This window comes from Myotis yumanensis, unplaced genomic scaffold, assembly GCF_028538775.1.
Source record: "Myotis yumanensis isolate MYYU_CA2020_CCGP unplaced genomic scaffold, mMyoYum1.0.hap1 SCAF_14, whole genome shotgun sequence".
Classification (NCBI taxonomy): domain Eukaryota; kingdom Metazoa; phylum Chordata; class Mammalia; order Chiroptera; family Vespertilionidae; genus Myotis; species Myotis yumanensis.
The window spans coordinates 9,423,669-9,448,163 of record NW_027223765.1 but is presented as its reverse complement, the minus strand read 5'-3'; the positions used below and the strand labels follow the sequence as shown (position 1 = coordinate 9,448,163).

The following is a 24,495-nucleotide window of genomic DNA, read 5'->3' as shown; positions in this document are numbered from 1 at the left end:
AGGAAAGGAGGGAGGGAGCGAGCTAGAGAGAGAGAGAGAGAGATGAGAGAAACACATCAATTGGTTGCCTCCAGCTATTGCCCTGACTGGGACCAGGGATTGAGCCTGCAACTATGTGCCCTTGACCGGAATTGAACCCGAGACCCTTCAGTCCACAGACCAACGCCCTGTCCACTGAGCCAAATTGGCTAGGGCAAAAAAATCCAACTTTTACAAGCAGTTCAGCACATATACTGAAAAGCATATAAACCCTAGGGGTCAAACTTGATGAATTTTCACAACATAAACACACACACACTGGTGTAACCAGCATCCAGGTCAATGACCAGAATGTGACCAACCTCCTGCAGACCCCCAACCACCTTCCAGGGCCACCACCGTGGGCACCACCAGCCTGGCTGCTGACACCATCGCTTAGGTCTGCCTGTTTCAGAACCACTTCTAACCCTTTTGGAGTGTGTGTCCACCCTGAAGGCTGTCCGCAGAACTGGCAGGCGGGACTCAGAGAGCAGGGCAGAATCAAGGTTTGCTCCTTGCAGGAGTCGGTCTTAATTTCTCAAACACGGGGACACAGCCGGTAGCTTAGGCTCGCCAGGCCCTCCTCCCCCAGCCGTCCTAGCAGCATCGCCTGGAGCAGGGATGGCGGGACTGCCCAGGGGCCCTGACCCCTCACTTCCCAGACATCCCAGATCCTGGCAGCTCTCCCCGGCTGCCTCAGACTGAGCGTCGAATTCTTCTTAGTACCACCTTCTCAGAAAGCAGAGTCACCATGTGAATTTATGATTTTTATCCAACAGGTGTCTACTGGGTGCCTCCTGTGTGTCTGGTGCTGAGCCAGGCCCTGGGGATGTCCTGGTGGGCAAAGCCTCCCGCCCTCAGGGAGCCAGCCCTTGGCTCTCCCTGGACCAAACCACTGCCCGAGCACCCTGAGAGCTGGGGGAGGGGGGCTTTTGCAGGGAGAGGTACACTGATAGATTTCAAGCTCGAAGGAAGAGCAGCAGGAACAAGGGAATGAGAGTGGGAGAGAACCCCGAGTGTTGGCATGGAATTTCAGTGGGGAAGGTGCTCCCCAGCTCCTGAAACTGCTCATTCCCATGATCCCCACCCTGACTCTTCCAGGGCCCCAGGGGGGCTCCACAGGCCCGTGGGTATCTGGTTCTCATTTTCTTGGCTGAAGCCAGCCACATCCGCCCCCATGTGCAGTTTAGCTCTAAATGAGGACTCACGCTTATTTATTCAACACACATCTGAGCAACAACTGGGTGCAGAGCACTCTGCAATTAATCAGAAAGCTCACAGTAAAACGGGCGGCCCGAGACGTGCTCATAAATAACACTTGACACCTTCAGGAGGGCACCAGGTGAGATGCGAGGGGCACGGTGCCTGGGGGTGAGGGTCAAGGGGACGTCAAGGGCCCTGCTGGACCTGGAACAGTCCTGCTGTAGTAGAGATCACACCACACTGCCAAGTTCATTATTAAGATGCACGGCTGGCGCAAGGCACTTCCCATTTGTGCGTTCATTCACTCATTCATCACAGTGATTGTATAGTGGGGGGAGGGGGGTGTTTAAAAGAAAGCAAAAAGCCTGCAATTCTAAACCACCAACAAACCCCTCTGACTGGGGACCATCCAGAATGGGGGCAGCATGCGGGGCCGCTGCCTTGAGGACGGCCCTCCATGGCTTCATTTCATGAATACACATTTGTGCTCTTTGTTCTGAGCGGGCTTCCTCCTTGCTCCTTTCACACCACCGCTGGGGGTGGGCTGCGTTGCTTGCACTGCAACACAGCTGTGGGCATGCAGAATGGTGCATCTTCGTGCTTCCTTGACCGTCTGGACTGCACTAACTCAGAAATTACAGCGGTACCTGCTGGTCATTGAAGGCCCTTTTATCCCACTAAGAAAGGAAGGGAGGGAGGAGAGAAGGAGGGAAGGAAGGAAAGGGAGGGAGGGAGTTGCTAATTAATAGAAGAAACAAGGAATTCAGAGCATAGATTGATACGCTCTTTTAAATACCCTTATGCAAATCATTGCGTGCAAGGAATATGCTAAGCAGGATGAGGCTAAGAGGATCCCAGGGCTCATGAGAGCCCTAAGCAGTCACTGTGGATGGCACTGACATACTTAGAAAGCCCTAGAGAGCCTGCTGCCCACCCTTCGGACCAGGTCTGGTGGCTAGCCTGTAGATCTTGGAAAAAGAAAACAGGAAGCCATGGATCTCTGAAAACATTTCCAGCTTAGACTTTCCAGACTAAATTCACCTCCGCCTTGGACCATTATGTTCACAGCATTAGCCAGTTTCGAAGCTTGAAGCCATGGCTCATTCTTAAAACATCACCATTTCTGTTTTCTAGCAGCCAGCCAATAGCTCACAGGGAGACCTGTTAATACAGGGAGACCCAAGCGAAGCTTCTCTTCTATTTCCTCCCCTCCCTTCTCCCAGGAGCCGGCTCTGGTGTGGTCAGAGGAGCAGGAGAGAGCCCCACGGACTGGGCCTGCTGAGCTCCCAGGGTCAGCAGAGTCTGCTAACAGGGGAGCAGCGAATTGTGACCTCCTGGTTCCTGGGTGGATGCTCAACCACGTAGCCACACCATCCGGGCCTCAAATATAGTTTTAACCCACGGAGAAGAAGTCATGAAAGCGGCCAGGCCCTGTCCTATACCTTAAAACAGGTAGCCATCGAATGAGTCACTGACTCAGTTACTTCCACAAAGAGCTGCTCCGAAGCTGGGGCAGCATGCCCTACCGTGAGGAGGGAGCCAGAAGTCATTTACAGCCTTTGTGTCTAGACCCGCGTGGGACAGGAGTGCTTCTCCTGCTGCACCCGGCCTTTGTACTTGACCTCCATCCGATTCTCCCTACCCCAAGGAGAGCCCCTCCTTTGAAGAACATACACTTGTATCTGCTTATGTCAAGGGGTTCAACTCGATTGATTTAAACCAGGAATGGGGAACATCCGGCCCGTAGGCTGTATAAGGCCTGCGGAATCATTGGGTCTGGCCCTGCCACGGTGTTAGGGGTGAGTTAATTCAATGTTTGACCCAATATAGCAGGCTAATTGTTTGTTTGTTTTATTTGTTAATCCTCAACTGAGGAGATTTTCAAATTGATTTTTAGAGAGAGGGGAAGGGAGGGGGAGAGACAGAGAGAAATATATCGATGTGAGAGAGATACATCGATTGCTTGCCTCCCGCACGCATCACAACCAGGGCCAGAGACTGAGCCTAACAGGCAGTTTTTAAGTTGATAATTTTGTATGGCTCTCGAATGATGTTATAAATACTCAAATGGCTCTTGGCAGAACAAAATACCCCCCACCCTGAAAACGAATAGTCTCCAAGAGTGCACACCATCCACTGGTGACAGAAGCAGGGTCCGACGGCCATCCTCAGGGGTGATCTTTACCCAGCGAGGTACAGAGGTTTCCACAGAGAAGGAATCAGAAAGGCAAGGCAGAATCATAAATCCTACCTCCCCCTGTACAAACACGTGAACTCACTTATTGCCCGAGGATTAAAGCTGTCAACGTGTTTCGTTCCTGACACGGATCAGTTTATTTTTACTCGACAATCTCTCTGGGTCTAATGAGAAGAAAATTATTTTATGTATTTAATTTGTCCTGAATTAGTTTTCTGTACAGTAGATTTCCCATCCGGGTGGGCATGCACAGACCGAGGGAGCAGGTCTGAGCTCTCCATGCGCTGCTTGTTAATGAAACTGACTGTCCTCTGCATCACGGAGGTTTTAAAAGTAACATTTTTTAGCTTTCAAAAATGTAAAAACACAAATCCTTTGACCCAGCACTCCCCAGTGTTAGGACTTGAACCTGCAGACAGCATTCCAAACACCTGCCAAGAGTATCAGTAAAGAGTCATCAGACTTTTTAATTTTTTTGTAACAGCAACTGAACACATAGAGGACTGCTTAAATAAATTATGGCATATCCTTATGGTGGAACACTACGAATAAGTTAAAAAGAACAGAATATATATATTTAATCCTCATCTGAGGATATTTTTCTATTGCTTTTTAGAGAGAGTGGAAGAGAGAGGGAAAGACAGAGAGAAACATCGATGTGAAAGAAACACATCGATTGGTTGCCTCCTGCACGAGCCCCGATGAGGGCCAGGGCCAGGGAGGAGCCAGCAACCAAGGTACGTGCCCTTGACTGGAATTGAACCCAGGACCCTTTGGTCCGCAGGCCGACGCTCTATCCACTGAGCCAAACCAGCTAGGGTAGAGCAGAAGATTTTTATGTGCTGACATGGAAAAATCACTAAGTTATATTATTGAATCCAAAAAAAGCAAAAGATATACAAATAATATATGTAACATGTCAAAATGAGTATATCAATAGGAACACGGAGCTATGCAAAATTTTTTTGGGGAAGAAATCAAAACACTGTTAGCAAGTTGAGGAGAAGTGTGCAGGGTGGGGTGCAGGGAGGACATTTCAATGTTCTCTTTCTGTGGAGCTAAAATATTTTAATCTTAGACATGTGTAATTACTTCCTACTGTTAATCAGGGTTATCTGGCTGGGGAGATAATCAGTCATTTTCCTACTCTTCTTTGCAATTAAAAAACAGACTAAAGGCCCTGGCCAGGTAGCTTAGTTGGTTAGAGTGTTGTCCCAATATGCCAAGGTTGCAGGCTCGATCCCTGGTCAGAGCACATACAAGAATCAACCAATGAATGCATAAATAAGTGGAAAAACAAGTCGATCTCTCCCTCTCTCTCTCTCTCATCAATAAATAAAAAATTTAAAAATATTCTAAAAGATGTTGCATTAAAAAAAAGGACACATGAAACATGTAAAACATGGTCTTCGAGCTGGCAAACTCACAAAAGAGAACTCATAGTTGGACCTTCACTAAAGAACACAAGAGCTATTCTAAAGCATGTGATTTGAAAAAAAGGGACATGACTTCAGATGTTAAGATCAGAGATGCAAGAAGGAAGAGTGAGAAAAGATATAGCAATTCCAACCACATTCTCACTAGATACTTCTGTGGATCTGAGAAGCTGAATCTGAAATATACACGGAAGAACAAAGGTCCAATCACAGCTAAGATACTCCCAGAGAAAAAGAATAAAGTAGGAGGACTTCCCTTACTGAATATTAAGACTTATAAAATTAAAATAAATCCAGTAAATAACTAGCACAGCAAAAACCAAATAAACCAATGGAAGGAATAAAGATCCTGTAACAGGCCCTTGCATATATATGAAAACTTGATTTATGAGGGAGAGGACTCTACTGATCAGGGGGGAAATGGATGCTACTGAGACACTAAAAGCAATGAAAGGTTATTAAACTTTACTACATTAAATTATGAGTTTTTGTTCATCAAAAGACATAAAAATAAGGCAAGCTAAGGACTGGGAAAAAAATACTTGCAATTCCTACAGTTGAAAAAGCATTAGCATCCAGAATAACTCAAGAATTTCTACAAATGCCCTAGCTGGCTTGGCTCAGTGGATAGAGCGTCAGCCTGTGGACTGAAGGGTCCCAGGTTCAATTCCGGCCAAGGGCACATGCCTGGGTTGTGGGCTTGATCCCCAGTGGGGGGGCGTGCAGGAGGCAGCTGATCAATGATTCTCTCTCATCATGGATGTTTCTCTCTCTCTCCTTCTCCCTTACTCACTGAAATCAATAAATATATATATTTTTTAAAAAGAATTCCTACAAACAATAGAACACTACCCAGAAGAAATATGGGCAGCTGGGCCAGCGTGGCTCAGTGGTTGAGCATTGACCTATGAACAGGAGGTCACAGTTCCATCTGATCAGGGCACATGCCCGGTTTGCGGGCTCAATCCCCAGTAGGGGGCGTGCAGGAGGCAGCGATCGATGATTCTCACTCATTGTTGATGTTTCTGTCTCTCTCTCCCTTCCTCTCTGAAATCAATACAAGTATATTAAAAAAAGAAATACGAGCAAAGGACACAATCAAGGATCCAGTGTAAGAGGACACACAGAGGACCATAAACATTAAAAACATGCCAAACTTAGTAAGTCAGCAGTGTTGCTAACGCAAATCTAACTCACAGAGCAATCCATTCTACAACCACCAGCTTTTCAAAATGTAAAGCTGTTGTCATGATGAAGACATGGAGAGAGCAACAGGAGCCCTCACCTCTGCTGTGAGAGGGTGGGTTTATGTAACCAACATGGTGCTCCTGAGTCAAGCTGAACATGTGCAAACCCCACAATCGGCAGCTCTACTCTTAGGGACACACCCCAGAGAACCGCTGACACCTGGGCCAGGAGTCACATACAAGAATGCTCAACAGCAGTTTTGTTCAGAACTGCACAAAACAGTCCAATGACCACTACTGGGGGTTTGGGCACATACACCGAGCTCTGCGTTAGAATCCATTCCCTGTAACAGACATCACAGTGTGAGAGAGAAACGCTACAACTCTGTGCAGCAACGTGGATGAACACAGGAGTGTTGAGCAAGTAAAGCAGGACAGAGCACCTGAAATAAGATCCTACTCAAACACAGAAAACTAAACAGTGCAGATTATTGAAATACACACACACACACACAAGTGATACATTTATAAAGAAAAATAAGAGAGTGAGTAATTCAAGATTCAGAGCAGGGGTTTGCTGGGCGAAGGGTGGTGGTGGAGGAAGAGGGATGTTAGGATTGGAGAGGGCACCCCGGGGACTCCAAGGAACCTCTCACACTGTTTCTTAAACTGAGAAGGGGGTGCACGGCACTTCATTGTATGCTTTAAGTTGTTCAGTACATTAAATACATGTAATATATATGATATACTTCATAGGAAAAAGCACACGCACATCTTTCTGAACATCCTGGGGACTAGACACAGGCCAACAGGAAGAGAATTTATCAATGGATTTACAATGTGATTCCCTAGCCTTTAATCCGTTATATATTTTTATCAGAGTGATATATTGAGGCAGGATTCAGTCCAGCTTGGAAACAGAGCTTGTACCGAGGGGCCAGAAGATAAATATGACTGAACATGAGAAGCGACAAAAAGCTGTAGTGAAACATCATAAACCGCTCTTCCCTGCCTCTCAAGTAAAAAATCTCAATTGCTTAACTCCATCAGACAGAGAAGGGCGAAGGCAAGATCTGATGGGAACATGCGGTACCACCTCCTACAACAATTAAGCAACAGAAACGCACTTCCAATGGTTCAGGCTGACCTTGACCACGAAAATGGACTCGAAAAACAGAATTCTTCTGTGACATTTACTGGCTTCAGTAGGGACGCCTGCTTTAGGTTGCTGTTCATGGTGCTGAATTCTTTTGCAAAGCGGCCTAACTGCTCACCTGTGCTTGACCATTTTTTGATCGTGGCAGAAATGACTGAAGAATCTCGCGTAGAACAAGTGCATGACGGCGTGCTCTTTCCCCCCAATGTACAGATCCACGGGCATCCAGTAGTCGGCCAGCGCTGGGCTGAAAGGACTGGGAGAAAGAGAAATGGCCATTTTTTAAAAACCTGCTCTGCCACAGTTGGGCTGTAATTTGCATATGCCCTGAAATAAATTATGTCAGAGAAAAACACTGATTTCCTTTTAAAAATATAATAAGAGAGCCTGGCCGGCAATGCTCAGTGGTTGAGCGTGGAGGTCACTGTTCGATTCCCATCAGGGCACATGCCCGGGTGGCAGGCTTGATCCCCAGTGTGGAGCATGCAGGAGGCAGGCAACCGATGATTCTCTCTCTTCACTGATGTTTCTATCTCTCTCTCCCCCTCCCTTCCGCTCTGAAATCAATAAAAAGTAAATAAATACATATACATATATATAAAGAGAAAACCTTATATAACGAAGGAGAAAAAAGTCAGATCAGTGTTCATTTGTAAAATTTATAAAAACTGTTTCAGAAGCCGTTACTGACATATTTTATGCAATTTTCATATAAAATGAGGACAAGAGGAAAATATACAAGCAAAAAAAGGGGGGTATTTCTGTATAATGCATATTTGAATATCTAAATTTATTTTAATTTTTATTATGATAGAAAATTGAGATTTTTAAGTTCTTACCAACAGGGGGCAATGTAGCATTTACAATGGAGATTACCATACAGACACTAAATGTTCATTTTAAAATAGAAATTCAGTCTTATTTTTTAAATGCAGACAGCAAGAGCTTGTATTTGACTCCTGAATGCAATGAGCAAACTTAGGGTACCTGTCAGAAAAGAGCCCACAACTCCCTGTCACCTAACTGGGTCTTCAGTCTATAGAGCTCCTAAAAGGAAGGCTTCCTCATACTCCCGGTCCTCAGGGATGCTGGGGCGGGGGGGGGGAGAACCACTTCCTATGATGACTCTTGGAGATGTGTGTGAGAGTGTGCAGAGGTGCGTGACTGTGAGCAGGTGTGTGTATGTGTGTGCAGATGTGTGTGTGAGCAGGTGTGTATGTGTGTGCAGATGTGTGTGTGTGCGCAGAGGGGTGTGTGTGCACAGAGGTGTGTGTGTGCGCAAAAGTGTGTGTGTGTGCGTGCAGGTGTCTGTGTGTGCATAGATGTGTGTGTGTGTGTGCAAAGGTGTGTGTATGTGTGCACATGTGTTGGGGGGCAGTGCTGGCTGGGGACAGACCTCTTCATTCCCAGGGACTGCCCTCACTGAGGCCATCAGCGCAGTACACAGCATACTTCTGCCTTTGCAGGAGGTGTACTCCATGATTTCAAGTATCTGAGTTCTCTCCCCCACGCCTCTCCCCGCAGCGTGGACTCGGCTGGCGCTGGCTCCTGTTGCTAAGCAGGTGAGCCTGTCCAACCACCACGCGTTAGCATCTTACTGCAGCTTGGTCTCTCCTCCAGTCACTCTGCCAGAATTCTAGTAAAATTTAAAAAAAAAATGTTTTTCTTTGTGAAAAATGGTTCCCCAGAGAAATCCAACTGCTGCTCCAGGTGATAGAAGAGAAAGGGAAGTCGGGATGGTACTTGGCCCCAAATGAGTTTGGGACAAACTAAGGGCCGAGGTGCTGAAAGCAGCTACAGCTCAGATCTGCAATCTGCCCGAAACCACCGAGTGAGGCCGAAGCCGGTGCTGAAATGAGCGGCCGTGCTGAAATGAGCGGCCGACGTTGGGAAGGAAATTAGCTCCTGGCATCCCGGATGGGGGCTGTGAGGGCCCAAGACTGCCTTTCTCCTCGGGGCAGGAGGGTCCCACCACTGTCATCTAGAGTCTCCCTCATCTGTGAGAAGCTGCTCCCTGCAGCTCTGAGAGGTGCGCAGCCTGCGTCCCGCATCAGCCGGCTGTTACCAGGTGGGTGCACCACAGCGCCTTCTAGAAGATCCAGGAGAGGGCCCCTCCGTGGGGGAGCCGGGGCCACCCTGGCAGTTCCCAGCCTCAGCAGTCACCCCGCACCCTTTCTGTCTTTGCTGGTTACTCTGGGCCCCCCTCACCTGGCCTGAATCAAAGCCAGAATTGCAATACTGTCGGGCGGGGCAGGGAGCGCAGGGGCGACCGTCTCACTGGAATATTATAAAAAGGGGCCTTTTTATACATGGGCTACGGGTTTCAGAGTAATTGTTCTCCTGCAGACAAGAGCGAGCTGGCAAGGCTTCTGAGCACAGTTTTTTTGTAGTTTTTCCTGTGCTCTGCGATTGCTTTCTTTTGTTTTCATTCTCTCTCTACTTATCTACCTCCTGCGCTCTTTCCCTCATTTATCTGTTTTTTCAAGGGAACACGGGCACACAGATAAAAAGCAAACAGCACCGAAGGACTTGGCATTCAGAGCAGCACTCTCCGGCCCCATCCCTTCACTGACCCCTTCTCCCCGCACACCCGCCCATTCCTCAGCCACGTTTGCTCCCTTAGCTGTTTCTTCTGGCAATTATTAAAAATATGTGCATACTCTTCATTGATTTATCAGTTTTAGATTTTAATTGTTGACAGTGTGTGATAAGAGAGGGTGTTTCTTAGCTCTCATACTCCCTCCCTCCTGCCCTCCCTGCATAGTTCCATCATTATTTTCAGTCGAGTAAATGACATTAGAGCTTTATAATCGCATAAATGCAGGCCAGTGTGGGGCCAAGGGGGCATGACTCCAGCACTTCCTTCCTTCCTCTGTGCTTTATCTTTCCTGTACTTGGGACTAACTTGGCCACAAAGAATCTAATTCAATCATCTAACAGGCTCCCTTGACAAGATCTGCTTCAAGGAGCAGAGTGACCAACAGCTCCCAGCAGTTCCATCTGTAAATCCACTCGGGCCCGGCTGGTGTGGCTCAGTGGCTAAGCGTGGACCTATGAACCAGGAGGTCACAGTTCGATTCCCGGTTAGGACACATGCCCAGGTTGCAGGCTCCATCCCAGGTGTGGGGTGTGCAGGAGGCAGCCAATCAATGATTCTCGCTCATCACTGATGTTTGTATCTCTCTCTCCCTCTCCCTTCCTCTCTGAAATCAATAAAAAACACACACACATATGTCAAAAAAAATAAATCCACTTGGTGTCCATGCTGTGCCAGGACCAGGGCAGAGTCCTCTCTGCCTGACCTGGGACTCTCCAATGGGCAAGCTTTGCACGAGGCATCCTGTTGGCCTGGCTGAGACCTCCTCAGAGCTGCATTGTGGTCTGAGGCTCTTCCTACCCGTCTCCTACTTCCCTGGGTCCCTTGCCAGGTGTGGGACCAGCTCCACGGTCGAAGGGCGCTTCCTGCGACTCATGCTCCCTCGCCCTTCACTCCTCATAGGCACTTCCCCCAAGCAGTGTCCTGCACATCTAATCCATGTGGCTGTGCTTCTGGAAGACCCTGGCGGACACGTGCGAGAGTCGGGCAGGGCTTACCTGTGCGTGTTCTGAGGGTCGGTGTATCTGAAGTAGTACCAGGCGGAATCCACAAAGGTGTCCATCGTATCTGTCTCTCTCTTGGCTGCGCCCTTGCACCTAGGAAATAAATGAAGTCCGTCCATTGGTTTCTTTAAATATTAATGCAGTGCTCCACCAGCTTTGAGAAAGCTGTGGTAATGAGGAGGAATGTGAAATGCCCTAAGGACAAGGCGCATGAGGGAAGGACCATTCGGAGAAAGCTCTTTTGTACTATACCCTCCGTGTTTTAAAGAAATTCTCAGAATAACTTCGGTCTTTAACAATTAAAAGCCTTATTCTCCACTTCTCCGATGGAACCTGGTAGAAAACCTAACAACCTAAAGGGACAAGACAAGAATAAGTGTCTTTCTTGCGCATTAACTTCTATCTCAGGCGTGTCAGCACTGCCTCTAGCCAAGCCTCCTTTATGATGCTTCAGAGGCAAGTCAATTCACGAAGAGAAGTTGAAAACCATAAGCAGCAAGACGCTGCACTGAAAAATTAACTTACATTTGCTCTAGGGGGCAGGGTGCAGAAGCCCCCTGGGTGACCCTGGAAAATAAATCACCTTGAAGCCCGAAGGCAGAGACCACCGCAGCGCCCTCAAACCAGCTGGCAAGAAGCAGCCGTGAGCGCCTCCTCCCAGCTGTGCAACAAGTGGTCGAGGGGGGAGCCTGAAGTCAGCCCTGGGTGGGAGTGCCTACACCGCAAAATCCGCAGCCCTGCAAACCGGAAGCCCCTCCAGAGGGCTACTTAGTACACATTTACCCACATCCGCTGCCTAAACACGGGCTCCTAACAGGAGGGTGAAGACAGACCTGCTGTTCAAGAAAATCAATGCAGATACTGGTGAGTGAGGGATGAAAAGAAAAAGCAACCCTCGCTCTAGGGATGCAGATGCCAGGGACGGAGGTCCCACCAGGGCCCAGCTGCTGAGCCAACTGTGAAGCACGTCCCCAGGGCGCTGGGCCTGGGGAGTGAAGGAACTGGTGCCAAAGCCACATCTTCCAGGGACCCAGGAGAGGGTGCCCTCAGTCACGCCTCGCCTAGGAGGGGCTCAGCTCCCCTGAGGACCCACTAGGCCTGGACCAGCTGTGGATCGGGTGAGTGGGCTGTTAACAGTGAAAAGCCACAGGGGAGGGGGAGGACACGGCCAGGACTCCACACTCGCCCTTTTGAGGAACAGAAGCAGGGCCAACCATCCCTCCGATGCTGCCGTGGGCAGTCTATGTCCTTGGGGGTTCTTGGAGGACAAGGAAAGGTATGAGGAGCCCCAGGAAGAAGTGATGAAACTTCTGTTCATTTGGCATGCAAGGGCTCGAGTCTGTTTTTAATCTTCAAATAAAAGAAGGGTTGCATTCATATCTTGCACCTGTGAAGCAGTTCATACCTGTTTTACAAATATTACCCTATTACCGAGGGAAACAGCCACTTCCACCTCCCACTTGTTAAATGGAAGTGGCTGAGCAGAGACAGGAGCCTCAGATATTGAGGTGTCTCTCGGGGGACCCCCCAGGGACCTCCTGCATTTTAGTCAGGGGGCTCCCACTGAGAACAGTGGTGGCCCCTGCGGGTAGGAGCTTATCAGAGAGAACCCAGGAATCCTGCTTCCCACCACCCCGTGCTGCCCTAAGACATCCGCTCAACAGTGCGTCTCTAAGGGTAGCGCCAGGCCTTTTTACTTGGAGAGCAATCGGCTGAACACAGAGACCATTTCGGGAAACAGTTGGGAGACACAGGTTACTGCGTCTCCCTCACCATTAGTGCCCTACAAGGCGGGAAGAGGCTGCGCTGGTTTCCTTTTCAGTGGTCATGCTGGACACACAGACAAGCAACACGTTTTCCTGACTAAGTGGGAGGGATAGACGACGGTGACATCATCATGACTAGCTCCAACAGTGATAATACTAACACTGGGTAGCAGGCCCTGACCCTGCTCACAGGCAGGATCCCACTTGATCCCCAGGAACCCTGGGGGCTACGAGGCAGATACTACTCATGGCCCCTTTTTGCAGATGAGTAAATAACTAGGGCTCAGAGAGGTTAGGAAATCCTCCCAAGGTCTCGGAGCTCAGGGGTAAGGACGCCACGTCTGTTGGGCTCTGCTGCCTGCGGTCCTCACCACCGCGCTGCCCGCTTGGCCACGCTGGCCCGGAGGCTCTCAGCTCTGGTGCTCAGCAGAACCACCGGGGAGCCTTGACCAATACCAAGGCCTGGCTCTGCCCTCTAGGAACCTGCCTCCAGGTCGGAAACCTCATTCCTGACAGTGAGGCCCTGACTTTGGTGAATGAGCCCTGAGGGCCATCCAGTTCCCCCGAAGACAAGACCTTTGTCACTACTCACCAACAAAGAGGGTGCACTAATTTCCTCCCACGCCCACACTTCTACCCCAAAGTGGTCCAGAGCTTCCTACGCTCCTGCCCACAAGCCCCTCTCACGTCTCCAGGCTGCCGTGTGGGGCCCTCGGAGGACTGCGGGCTGGGTGGATGGGAACATGGTGCCAACACTTCTATTTATTGAATGTAGGTGCCACCGCGAACAGCCCTTCTGAACAGCCCTTCAGGGGATTATTTTAGTTCCTGATAAAGAAATCAAAGCTCAGAGAAGTAAAAGGACGTTCCCAAGGCCACACAGACAGACTGCAATCTATTACTGTCTGACTCCCAGGCCTGGAACGTGGTTACCTAATTATCAACCTTGTAACTCAGCTCTGTGCTGGCAAAGGACTAGGTTATTTCAAAAACACTCTGGTAGTGATTTCTCTAAAAAAAAAAAAAGAGAAAGAGAAAGGGCTTTTCCACAGAAGGAAGAAGGAAAACACTGGAACTTGGTATCGATTATTTGTTTATGTAATGAGCTGATAAGGCATCATCACAATTACACTTGAGATAGGCCAGTGAGCTGACAGAAAAACACAGTCCCACTTGCAAAATGAGGAGAAGGGAAAAGGGGCAGGTTTCAGTACCGCAGAGCGCGAACCCCGAGCAGGGTGGCTGCCATAGCCTCTCCTGGCTCCTGGTGATAAAATCTCTCCATTGTCAGTCACTGGGTGAGAAACCACTTCCTCTCATCTGCAGAAGCTCTTTGGGATGTAAATGAAAGAGACTGGGCCTTTGCAACCCTACAAAGACCATGGGCAGCTTTTCCATCAGCTGGACCAGATGCTTCTGGGGAAGATGTGGATGGACATGACTCTCCCCCATTCCTGCGGCTGGGCCCAGACTCCAGCCCCTTCTCTCAAAGGTCCCAAAAGTCCCTAGCTGGCTTGGCTCAGTGGATAGAGTGTCGGTCTGTGGACTGAAGGGTCCCTGGTTCGATTCTGGCAAAGGGCACATGCCCAGGTTGCGGGCTCGATCCCCAGTGCGGGGCGTGCAGGAGACAGCCAGTCAATGAGTCTCTCTCATCATTGATGTTTCTATCTCTCTCTCCCTTTCCCTTCCTCTCTGATGTCAATATTTTTTTTTTAAAGGTCCCAAAAGACCTACGTTATTCTACCAGCCCAGTGGGAGTCCCAGAAGGGAGCAGAGTTAGCCCCAGAGAAAAGGGAGTCTGAAACCCCAGCAGGGCGCTGGGGCTACAGTCAGTCTCAGCTGGGGGACGTGGTTGCTTACCTGGGGCAGGGGCAGTTCACCCACTCCGACGCCGTGGCCAGTGGGGAGCCTCCCTTGCCAGTGAAAGATGTGATGCTGGGCAAGGTCACGGGCAGGTCCTCCAGCGGCACGGGCACGGGGCCACAGGCCGGGCAGTGGACCATGGGGATCGGGGTGCCCCAGTACCGCTGCCTGGAGATCAGCCAGTCCTTCAGTTTACCACTCGTCACGTCTCCACCCACTCCCTTCCTCCGGGCTTTCTCAGTCAGGGCGAGAAACGCATCCTGCCGGCTCATACCTGTGAACTGAGAGGGAAAGAAGGGGTCCGTTCCTCCCTGCACAAGAACAAGCATCGTGCCCGACTGGCATGGCTCAGTGGTTGAGTGTCAAGCTATGAACCAGGAGGTTACGGTTCGAATTCCTGGTCAGAGCACATGCCCGGGATGGGGGCTCAATCTCCAGTGTGGGGTGTGCAGGAGGCAGCCGATCAGTGATTCTCTCTCGTCATTGATGTTTCTCTCTCTCTCTCCCTCTCCCTTCCTCTCTGAAAGAAACACACACACACACACACACACACACACACACACACACATATACCAGTATATATATGAAGAACAAGCGCCACCCGTGCCACCACCAGGACTGCCGGGTTTCTGTGCACTATGACCTTTGTGAGCCCAGGTGCCTTTGCCCTTATGGGCCCCTTCCTCCCGAAGATCATACCAAAAAATTGTATTTTATGACTGTGTGGAATAAAAATAAATATAATTTTTACCCTAAAAGTTCACTTTTTTTCTTCTGATTTTAAAAGAAAACCTTTGGGGGACCCTAGGCTGCATCCACGGGGCCATCTAATGGGTAAGTGGCCCTGGCTCCAGGCCTCCCCGGGCACCCCCTGCCGAGGTCATCACACACCAGCACACAGCTGCCGGTCAAGAACGGCATCACATGCTTTTGTAATGACTGCTCCTCTGTTGGGGGAAAAGGCAGTCAGGAGAGAAAAATGCAGTATTCCCCCAAAGCAGGAGTGCTGCCAAGCAGGGAAGGGATGGGCCCAGCTTGGAGAACCAGAAGCACCTTTTGTACCTAAACGTTTCCATTTTGTAGACACAGGGCAGAGCCCGGACAGCAGAAAAGAGGAACTCTCTTTCACCTGACGCCTTTCAGAGAAGGAAAGGAATGAGGAGAACCGGCCCTGTGGGTGCCCTGGAATCGGATAGGCCTGTGCTCGGCACTGGGGGCACCCAGATAGGTCCCATCTGTCTGCCCTTGAGCAGCTCACGGTCACGAGGCAAAGGAATAAGGGAGTACAGCCATGTTGGTCAAGGGCAGCTCCTTCCAGGGAGGGCCGGAAGTGTCCCCTGGAGTACAGAGCTCTCCCCCAGGACCCAGTCCACTCTAGGAGGCATCCTCCATGTCTCCTACTCCCACTCCACTGTCATACATGACTGGGGTGCACATGCTCAGAAAGTCTACATTCCTCCCCGGCCGGGTGGCTCAGCTGGGTTTGATCCTTGGTCAGGGCACCTACAAGAAGCAACCAATGAATGCACAAATAAGTGGAACAACAAATTGATGTTTCTCTCTCTCTCTCTCCTGCTTCCTCTCTCTCTGTCTAAAAACAAACAAAAAAAGAAAGTCTATCTCCACGCATCACTGTTTTTACATTCCAGAAGCTCATGAGCGAAAGCAATTTCCTGGAAGAGGTCATTTTTTTCACGCAGCAGAGTCCCGACACGAAGCCACCTTACTGTGATAACCATACTATTGTAGAATTGGGTTCGACTTAGAGTAGAGAAACCTCTAGACCTTGAAAAAGAATATCATTTTGTTTTCACAGCTTAAAAAGGAGGCTGCAAGACTGCTGGTGCGGGGATGAGTGAAGTGGCAGGCTGTACTTGGCACCAAAGGCAACTGTCGCCTCAGACTCGTGTCAAGGTCACAAAGTTAGAAGTCAGTCCTCAGGCCCAGGCCACAGGCACCCACCTCAGCGGAGCCGCTCAGCCTCTCCGTGCCGTCTGGCAACGTCTCGATGACTTCAGAGTAGGACAGGCCCAGGGTCTGGGCTGTGACGGTGTCCTCCGAGCTGGTGCAGGGAATGCCTGTGGAGCGGGGAAGAAAGGACACAAAACGCCTCCTTTGCAAAGGCCCAAACCACAAAACAATCAACAGCACCGACACGGCTTCAGCTTCTTCAGGGAGACGCTGCCTCTTTTCATTACGGAAGCTACAGAAGCTCCCACACTCGCTGGAGAAAGGGGCACCCTCTTGGAGAAACCCACCGCCCTAGCAACCCGGCCACCATCTCGGTACTGTTTCCTTTTAGTCTTCTTCCTTTGCTCAGTTTTGTTTCAAAAATAGTTGTAATTCTAAAATATACAACCTGGGCCTGGCCAGCATGGCTCAGTGGTTGAGCGCTGACCTATGAGCAGGAGGTCACGGTATGATTCCCAGTCAGGCACCTGCCCGGGTTGCGGCTCCATCCCCAGTGGGGGGCGTGCAGGAGGCAGCCGTTCGATGATTCCCTCTCATCACTGATGCTTCTATCTCTCTCCCCCTCTCCCTTCTTCTCTCTCAAGTAAATAAAAAATATACTTTAAAAATACACAACTTGGGGTGCTTTTTGCCACTGAAACAGTACGTCACAAGTCGGCGGGGGAGAGGGGGCTCTTCGCTGAACCCTCTCGGTGACAGAGGACAGTGTGCTCTCGGAGAGGCAGGCTGACTCCTCCCGCTTTGCCCAGCACCTGGAGAAATCCACGCAGCCAGGAGCCGGAAGCTGGAACTGTTTTTTCATACTCCTCCGTTCCCAGAGGCGAGAGCACATTGTGAATAGACATTTATTCTTCAACCCACACACCCCTGAGGAGATGGAGTCGGCATGAGTTAATCACCCCTCCAGATGGCCATGGCCTGCTGTTTGGGCGTCAGCGGTTCATAAAAACAGGTATTTCAGCTGACTGTGGAGGGCCGGTGGGAGCAGCATCCCTGGCCTCTACCAGCAGCACTGCCCCAGGTGTGACAAACAAAAAAATGTCCCTACAATGGCCAGGTGTCCCCTGGTAGCCAAATGTCCCCTGGCTGAGAACTCCAGCTGTAGGGACAACGGTCACAACTGCCGACATCCTCGTGGGCCCAACACATCTTGTAGCAAATGAGACAAAGCTACGGGAAACACACCTAACACTCAGGTCAGATTTCCAGAACGGCCTCTCCAGAGCCCTGGCCTACAAGGGTGAAGTCATGTTCGAGAGACTCGCTCGCAAGCTCCTTGTGAGATGGAAGCTCCGTGGCTCCTGTTCCCGATGAGATTACTGACAGACAGCACCTCCTAAAGCAAATGAACGTTTACACTGGAACCTGAAAGCTCCTGGCGGGTGAGGACACACTGCGAGCAATGACGTGCTCGTGGTCAAGAAGGGAAGAGTCATTATCCCACGTGTGCGGGCCGGAGCGGCTGGAGCAAGGCTCGCGTGCAGGTGCTGTGCCAGGGAATGTATCTGACCACGTGAAGAATGCGCTTGCTGGGCCGGGGTGCTGGCCATGGTGCTGGCCACGTGGGCTCAGGACACGGCACTGTTTGTGAAATGCAGGTGAGACGGCAAAATTACCGCTTCATCTCTTGTTGGATTTCTGTTTCAGTTCTTGGAGGGCAAGAGGCAATAACTCAGAAAATGTTAGTTATGTAACTGTGGGAAATCAAGACAACACAGGAGAAATGATTTTCCCAACAGACCTAAAATATCAGATGTTTTTTCTTTCAGACACTCAGTGTATGTGAGTACTTTGACTCAAAATACAAAAAAAAAAAAAAAAAAGCCATGCAGCAAGCGCTGCCGTTATTGTTTATCGTGGCCAGTTGTCTTAATGAATTTTACTAATGATAAAACTCATAAAAGGAGGAGATATTTCCTTTAACACGTTTTCTAGGCTTCAGCTGTCAGAAGAGAATGCCCTGAACGGCTTAATAGCTGCGTTCTGTGTGGGTGTTTCTTCAAGTCACTTTGTCAGAAAGGAATCTGAGAACTGTGCGGAAAAACATGATTTGATAAGAAATGCTATTTTCTCTGTGTGCCAGGAAACAGAGTGAAATAGCTTTCTCTGCAGGGTCTGGCACTCCGGAGACCAGCCCAACTACAATAGGGACGTGGAAAGAGGCGTGAGGGCAGCCCTCGGGTGGACTGTCTGAGGCCGTGTCCTTGGTTCCTCCCAAGACTTCCTGTTGGATGCGATCGTTTAGAACGCTCATGGCTCAGCCACTGTGGCTCAGTGGTTGGGTGTCAACCCCTGAACCAAAAAGTCACTGGTTGATTCCTGGTCAGGGCACATGCCCGGGTTGCAGGCTCAATCCCCAGTAGGGGGCGTGCAGGAGGCAGCCGATTGATCCATGTTTCTCTCTCATCGATGTTTCTATCTCTCCCTCTCCCTTCTTCTCTCTCTAAAAAATCAATCAAAACATAATAAAAAAAAAACCAAAAGCACAGAATGCTCACGATGAGTAAGGCTGACCAGGATACCCATCTTACCATTCTAAATATGCCTTCCATTGTGCTGCTGTTTCATGATCCTTTTCTTGAACGGCTCAAGCTCCCCTCTCCTCAAAGCCCTCACCAAAACCCCAGCCCGCGTGGATGGTGTGTGTGTGGAACCCCATCTCGGAAGCTGCCATGGGTTCTGAGACCTGAGATGGGATTTTCGCCCGAGCTGTTCTGTTCCCCACGTTGTAGGTACACGTCTCACCAACTAGGTCTGCTGGAAAGATCCTCGGGCCAGACAGCTCTGACTATTCTCAATAGCAACTAGCAAGGTGCGATATACCTGACGTTTTCAAAATGTAGTTCTTAAATAAGAGTGATTAAATGAAGGGGGGGCATTCACTTCTACAAAGAGGCAAAACGGATTATGGCACCAACAGTCAGCTCTTTCATTTGACGGCAACAGGTTAGAATTTTAAATCTTTATTGTTGAAAGTATTACATATGTCCCCCCCCCCCCCCCCGCTTCCATTGACCCCTTCTAGCCTGCCCTTGCCCCCACCCCACCAGGCCTTCACCACACTATTGTCTGTGTCCATGGGTTATGCATATATGCATACAAGTTCTCCGGTTAATCACTTCCCACCCACCCATCCTCTCTCATCTTCCCTCTGGGATTCGACAGTCTCAGTATTTTTACTTTAAGCCTGATAATACATGACCCCAACTACATTTGAATAGCTACTTACCTATTTTTGAATCCAGAGAGCCCTCAAATTCAGCATCGGCCACGATGACAACAGGGACCTCCTGCTGGGTGAGCATGTTCACAGCGGTCACGGGCGTGAGGCAATCTGAAAATGAGAGTGGAGAACTGTGGGTACAGTCAGGGGCCGCCTGGAGCTCAGGGGAGACAGGCGAGAAAAATAAGCCTTAGAACGTCCCTGTTTTGTGCTAATTGTCCAAGAATTTCTTCTTTGAAGGTTTTAATGGATAATTCACACCAGCGGGAATCAAAAGACTAAACAAATACATGAAAATGTTCATCCATGCTCATAACCAAAGAAGTGAAAATGGCATTTTTACTTTCCACACGGAGGAGAAAAGACACACTCCATCACCCCCCTTTTCCTTTTGAAAAACACCCCAATATTCTGTTGAATGAGCAACACAGAAATCTACCTGTGGTACCCAAGAAGGAAAGAGGTAGGTTATTTGCAGAACAAAGGCAGAGGGAAGTCCTAGGAGGACAGGGTGCAGCAGAGGCCCGGAGGGCCCCAGGCAGCCTCTTCAGGGTAGAGGGGGAACCAATACAGGTTGGAACATACAGAAAACTGTACCGAGAGGAGTTTTAAAGAGCTTCTGGGAGGGTGTGGGAAGCTTTAGCAATTCAAAGAACACAAAGCAAATGAATAAAATGAGAACATAGTGAACTTCAGGAAAAACAGAAAGTTATATAAAAAGGAAAATGTAATCATAATATCCTTGGCTCAGCTGCGAAGATATTCATGTGGTCATTATCAAGCACTTCATTTGAAACTGTCTGTCTTAAAGGAAGCTGGTTACAACTGCTGCAGCAGGGCGACAAGCCACACGCACACCAACCTTCACTGCATACACATGGGACTGGAAACACGAATAAAGACCCAAAGGAAGAAGGGGCGAGAGGAGGAACTCAAGTAGTCAGTTCACTTGAGCTTCTTTATTAAATGGTTGGATTTTTTTTCATCTTCTACATAAAAATTCTGTTATGACAGTTTTTCAATGAGAAAAACAATTGGTCTTTAAACTTAATGTCAGCAGATATGCAAGGATTACACAGCAGAAACCTGCATGCTTGCCACTCCTGGTCAAAATCTGTTTCTTCAAAAGAACAAAACTCAAGTCTGAAGTTCTTGATCAGGTCTAGTTTTCCCGTATTTCTCCTCAATCCTGTGCCGGTGGCGTGAAGCAGGAAGGCAAGGAAATCACGGAGAGACCCAAAGCAACTGAGGCGCGGCCCACTGCGGGTAGGCAGGTAGGCAGGTAGGTGACGTGACACTAGTGATTACAGTGGGGACATTCCGGGCAGAAGGGCGCCCTCTGCTTAGGGCCCCCACTGCCGAGGGCAGGTCCTTCACTCCCTCACGCTTCCAGTGTCCAGCAGAGCAGGGGGTGCCCGCGCAGGGATCCCCAGGGGCAGTCTGTGGAGGCGGGGTCTGTGGCCACTAGTGTGACCAGGGCTTCCTCTCCAAGGCCCTTGTCTCGCACATCAGCACAGCAGAGCTTCCGAGAGGTCCAGGGCAAAGGTACCTGGTGACTTTGTTTATTGCAGGGTGTGTGGGCACAGCAGCTCTCCCCTCCCTGCCACCGCCCGGAAACTAGCAGAGACAGTTTGGTTAAAGAACAGACCAACCCCATGCTGCCGCCGTGGAGGGAGGAGTTCGACAGTGAGCAATTAATTATTCAGCGTTCGGGGCTCTGCGTCAGTAACAGCCCTTGAGGGAGACTTCATTTACCCTCTTGGCAAAAACCTGCCTTGTGCAGGCCACTGGTGACTCAGAGCTGGAATGTGTGGTTCCGAAGCCCCGGGGTCTGAATAATTTAATATCAGGAATGTAGGGAAAGCGTCCAGAAGCCAGGACAGCTTCTAGAACGCTGCCCGTAGTTCCCTCTCGATGCTTTTTAAAAAAACCCTTATCTTTATTGTTGAAAGTATTACAGATGTCCCTTTTTCCCCACTGACCCCCTCCGACCCTACTCCCGCCCCCGCCACCCCACCTTCACTGTACTATTGTCTGTCCATGGGTTATGCATATCTGCATACAAGTTCTTTGGCTCATCTCTATCCGCTTCCCCAGCGACCCCCGAAATATGTCCATCTGTTGTATGATGCTTTTCATGGCTCCTAGTTCCCATTAAGTCAGGGCTCATGTAACATGACTCAGTCAGAAGTGGTCAGCAAACTCGGCTGTAAGAACTCTACAGGGAGGGACCTCACTTTTCTGCCTTCTTAAAGGAATCTGTGCCCAACAGCCCTGTTAGTCAATAATCAATAACATCAGCAACCCAAGTCAGAAATCAGAAAGCTGTGTCTGACTTTGCCACCTTCCAGTAGCTCCCAGAGCTGTTCTGCCCCGCCCCCATGCTGATGACCACTGTTACTCGGTCTTCACCTGCTCTTAGTGGATGGGGAAGCGGGCACTGCTGCCTCCACTCTGCCAGCCCAGCGCCACCCTGTCCAAGTGTGTCACCCCCTTAGAGCCAGTCACAACCGTGAGCTGCCATGACTTTCAGTGGTCACCGCGCTAGCACTCGGAACCCACAAAACCTGACATCCGAGGAAAAACCGAGCCGCCTGGCAACCCGAGCCAGTTGGTGATGGCAAATTGCCGGGAGCCGGTCCATCCTTGCTGCTTGACACAGTCGCTGCAGGAAAGAAACATCTGCACAGCATATGTTTCAAGGGACCTGGCATATATAGCATATTGTTCTTAATATGTTTGCTCTCCTTAGTGCCATGTGTTTTAACCAAGGTCACCTCTCCGAGAAAGGTTGTTTCCCCAGGTAGGGATTTTTCCCTGAAGTTAGGGAGGGGATAAAACCCCTTAACTAAGTGCCAGGCGGGTAGTTAATCAATTTAACTACAAACAATCACACTTAAGCTACATAATCTTTACTCCTTGGAATGGAAATAAGAAACGCCCTAACCTTTGGAATAGAGATTGATAGGATTGGAATCAACTGGTATAAATACAGATGTAACAAGACAACAGGACACAGAACCTACAGACAGAACCTAGAGACAGAACCTAGAGACAGAACCTAGTGAGGGAACATGGCAAAAGATCCTGGACAGAACCTGGCTACAGAACTTGGCTGGAGAACCTGAATAGAACCTGCCTGGAGAACCTGGCGACAGAACCTGGCTAGAGAACCTGGCGACAGAACCTGACTGGAGATCCAGGCTAGAACCTGGCTGGAGAACCTAGCGAGAGAACATGGACATAGAACCTGGCTGGAGATCCTAACCAGAACTTCACTGGAGATCCTGACCAGAACTTGGCTAGAGATCCTGGCTAGGCTGCTGATCAACTGAACGCTGTCTCCGTCCACACCTTTGGGGACCCCTGGACCTGCTGGGGTTGGACCCCAGCAGCAAATGGCAACGTTCAGGTTTAAGGAGTAGCCTCAAAGGCCAAGGGAGGCCTAGAGCCACATTCACACGGTCATTCTAATTCACCTTTTGGGAAAACTGCATCCTACTCCAAGCAATTTGGCCTTAAGTGACGAACGCCACAGCAGGTGCAAATTAACCTAGGGACTTTGAATAAACTGATATCTGCATAAAGAATAACTCCACTCTGAAAATGAGAATTGGAAAATTCAGAGCCAAGTGCAATGTTCCAGTTGGAATTATTTCAGGGATTATTAGAAACAGGGGGGGGAACGAAGCTAACGAGTCATTCGGTGCCAAAATGAAACAATGGGACGCACTGATTCCCAAATGATCACAAATACGCTGCTCTCTGCATTTGCAAATGCACATGAAAATGTTTTCAATGTACGTAGCGCTCCTCACGTCAGGATTCCTTCTCTGGTAACTTGCCAGCTCACGGATCCCCTAGTAATATCACCTCCTCTTAATCTGTGTCCCCAAATAAACCAGAAGAAAACAAACCTAAAGGCTAGATGCTTACATTGTTCAGTTTTTCAGTATTAGGTATCATTCAACCACCAGGGCCCCGAGGAACCTCAAAATGCGCTAGAAGTAAAATTATGAGTTTTCCTTTGAAAGTGAACAGTTGAAAGGGTCCCAATTTTTTTGAACAGAAAAATAAAAGAGAGATAGGGACAATGGACTTTACGAGCACACACTGAAATTTCAACTCAAGAGAGTCATTTCTCGAATTCAATATAAAACAGCAAAAGAGACGAGACCGAGTTATCTGTGTCTTGTGCCAGAGTGGACGACACACGCATCTGGCCGCCTCCACCATGACCCCTGTGAACGGTCATCTCTGTGTCCCCGAGTGCCTGGCGTGTGGCGGGCTCTCGGTCAGTGGTCCCTGCCTTGCACCCTGGCTCGAAGGCTGTACGTAAACGATCAGGAAATCTGAGCTGGGATGACATCGTCTATCCTTCCAACCTGATGTCAGGAAGTCTTTCATTCTGGTTACCTAAAGAAGAGCAATTAAAATATAAAAGCTTTGAGCCTGACCGGTGTGGCTCAGTGGATAGAGCGTCGGCCTGCGGACTGAAGGATCCCGGGTTCGATTCCTGGTCAAGGGCATGTACCTGGGTTGCGGGCACATCCCCAGTAGGGGGTGTGCAGGAGGCTGCTGGTAGATGTTTCTCTCTCATCGATGTTTCTAACTCTCTCCCCCTCTCCCTTCCTCTCTGTAAGAAATCAATAAAAATATAAAAAATAAAATATAAAAGCTTTGTATCACCGTCCAAAACATTTTAGTTAAATAAGTCAAACAGATCCCAGTGATTGACTGTGTGTTGCAGTTGCTACTCTAGAAATATTTTTACAGAAATATTTACATTTCTCCAGAGACGACCTTCTGATCCATTCCTCCGCCGGCCAGGATCCATCTCCCCTTCCTCTGGGAAGAGCCTCTGGGTTTGTTTTG

The 24,495-nt window shown here is 49.4% G+C and overlaps 1 protein-coding gene across 2 annotated transcripts in view; it reads right to left on the bottom strand.

Moving 5' to 3' along the window:
- The window catches only part of LARS2 (leucyl-tRNA synthetase 2, mitochondrial), a 97,448-nt gene that overhangs the window by 15,663 nt on the left and 57,290 nt on the right, over positions 1–24,495 (bottom strand). For both annotated transcript variants that reach the window (XM_070391667.1, XM_070391668.1), the window contains 5 exons: positions 19,627–19,731; positions 16,389–16,504; positions 14,424–14,707; positions 10,792–10,890; positions 7,316–7,453 (listed from right to left, as the gene is read on the bottom strand). In XM_070391667.1, the coding sequence (XP_070247768.1) occupies positions 7,316–7,453; positions 10,792–10,890; positions 14,424–14,707; positions 16,389–16,504; positions 19,627–19,731 (742 nt within the window). The remainder of the gene's footprint in view (positions 1–7,315; positions 7,454–10,791; positions 10,891–14,423; positions 14,708–16,388; positions 16,505–19,626; positions 19,732–24,495) is intronic.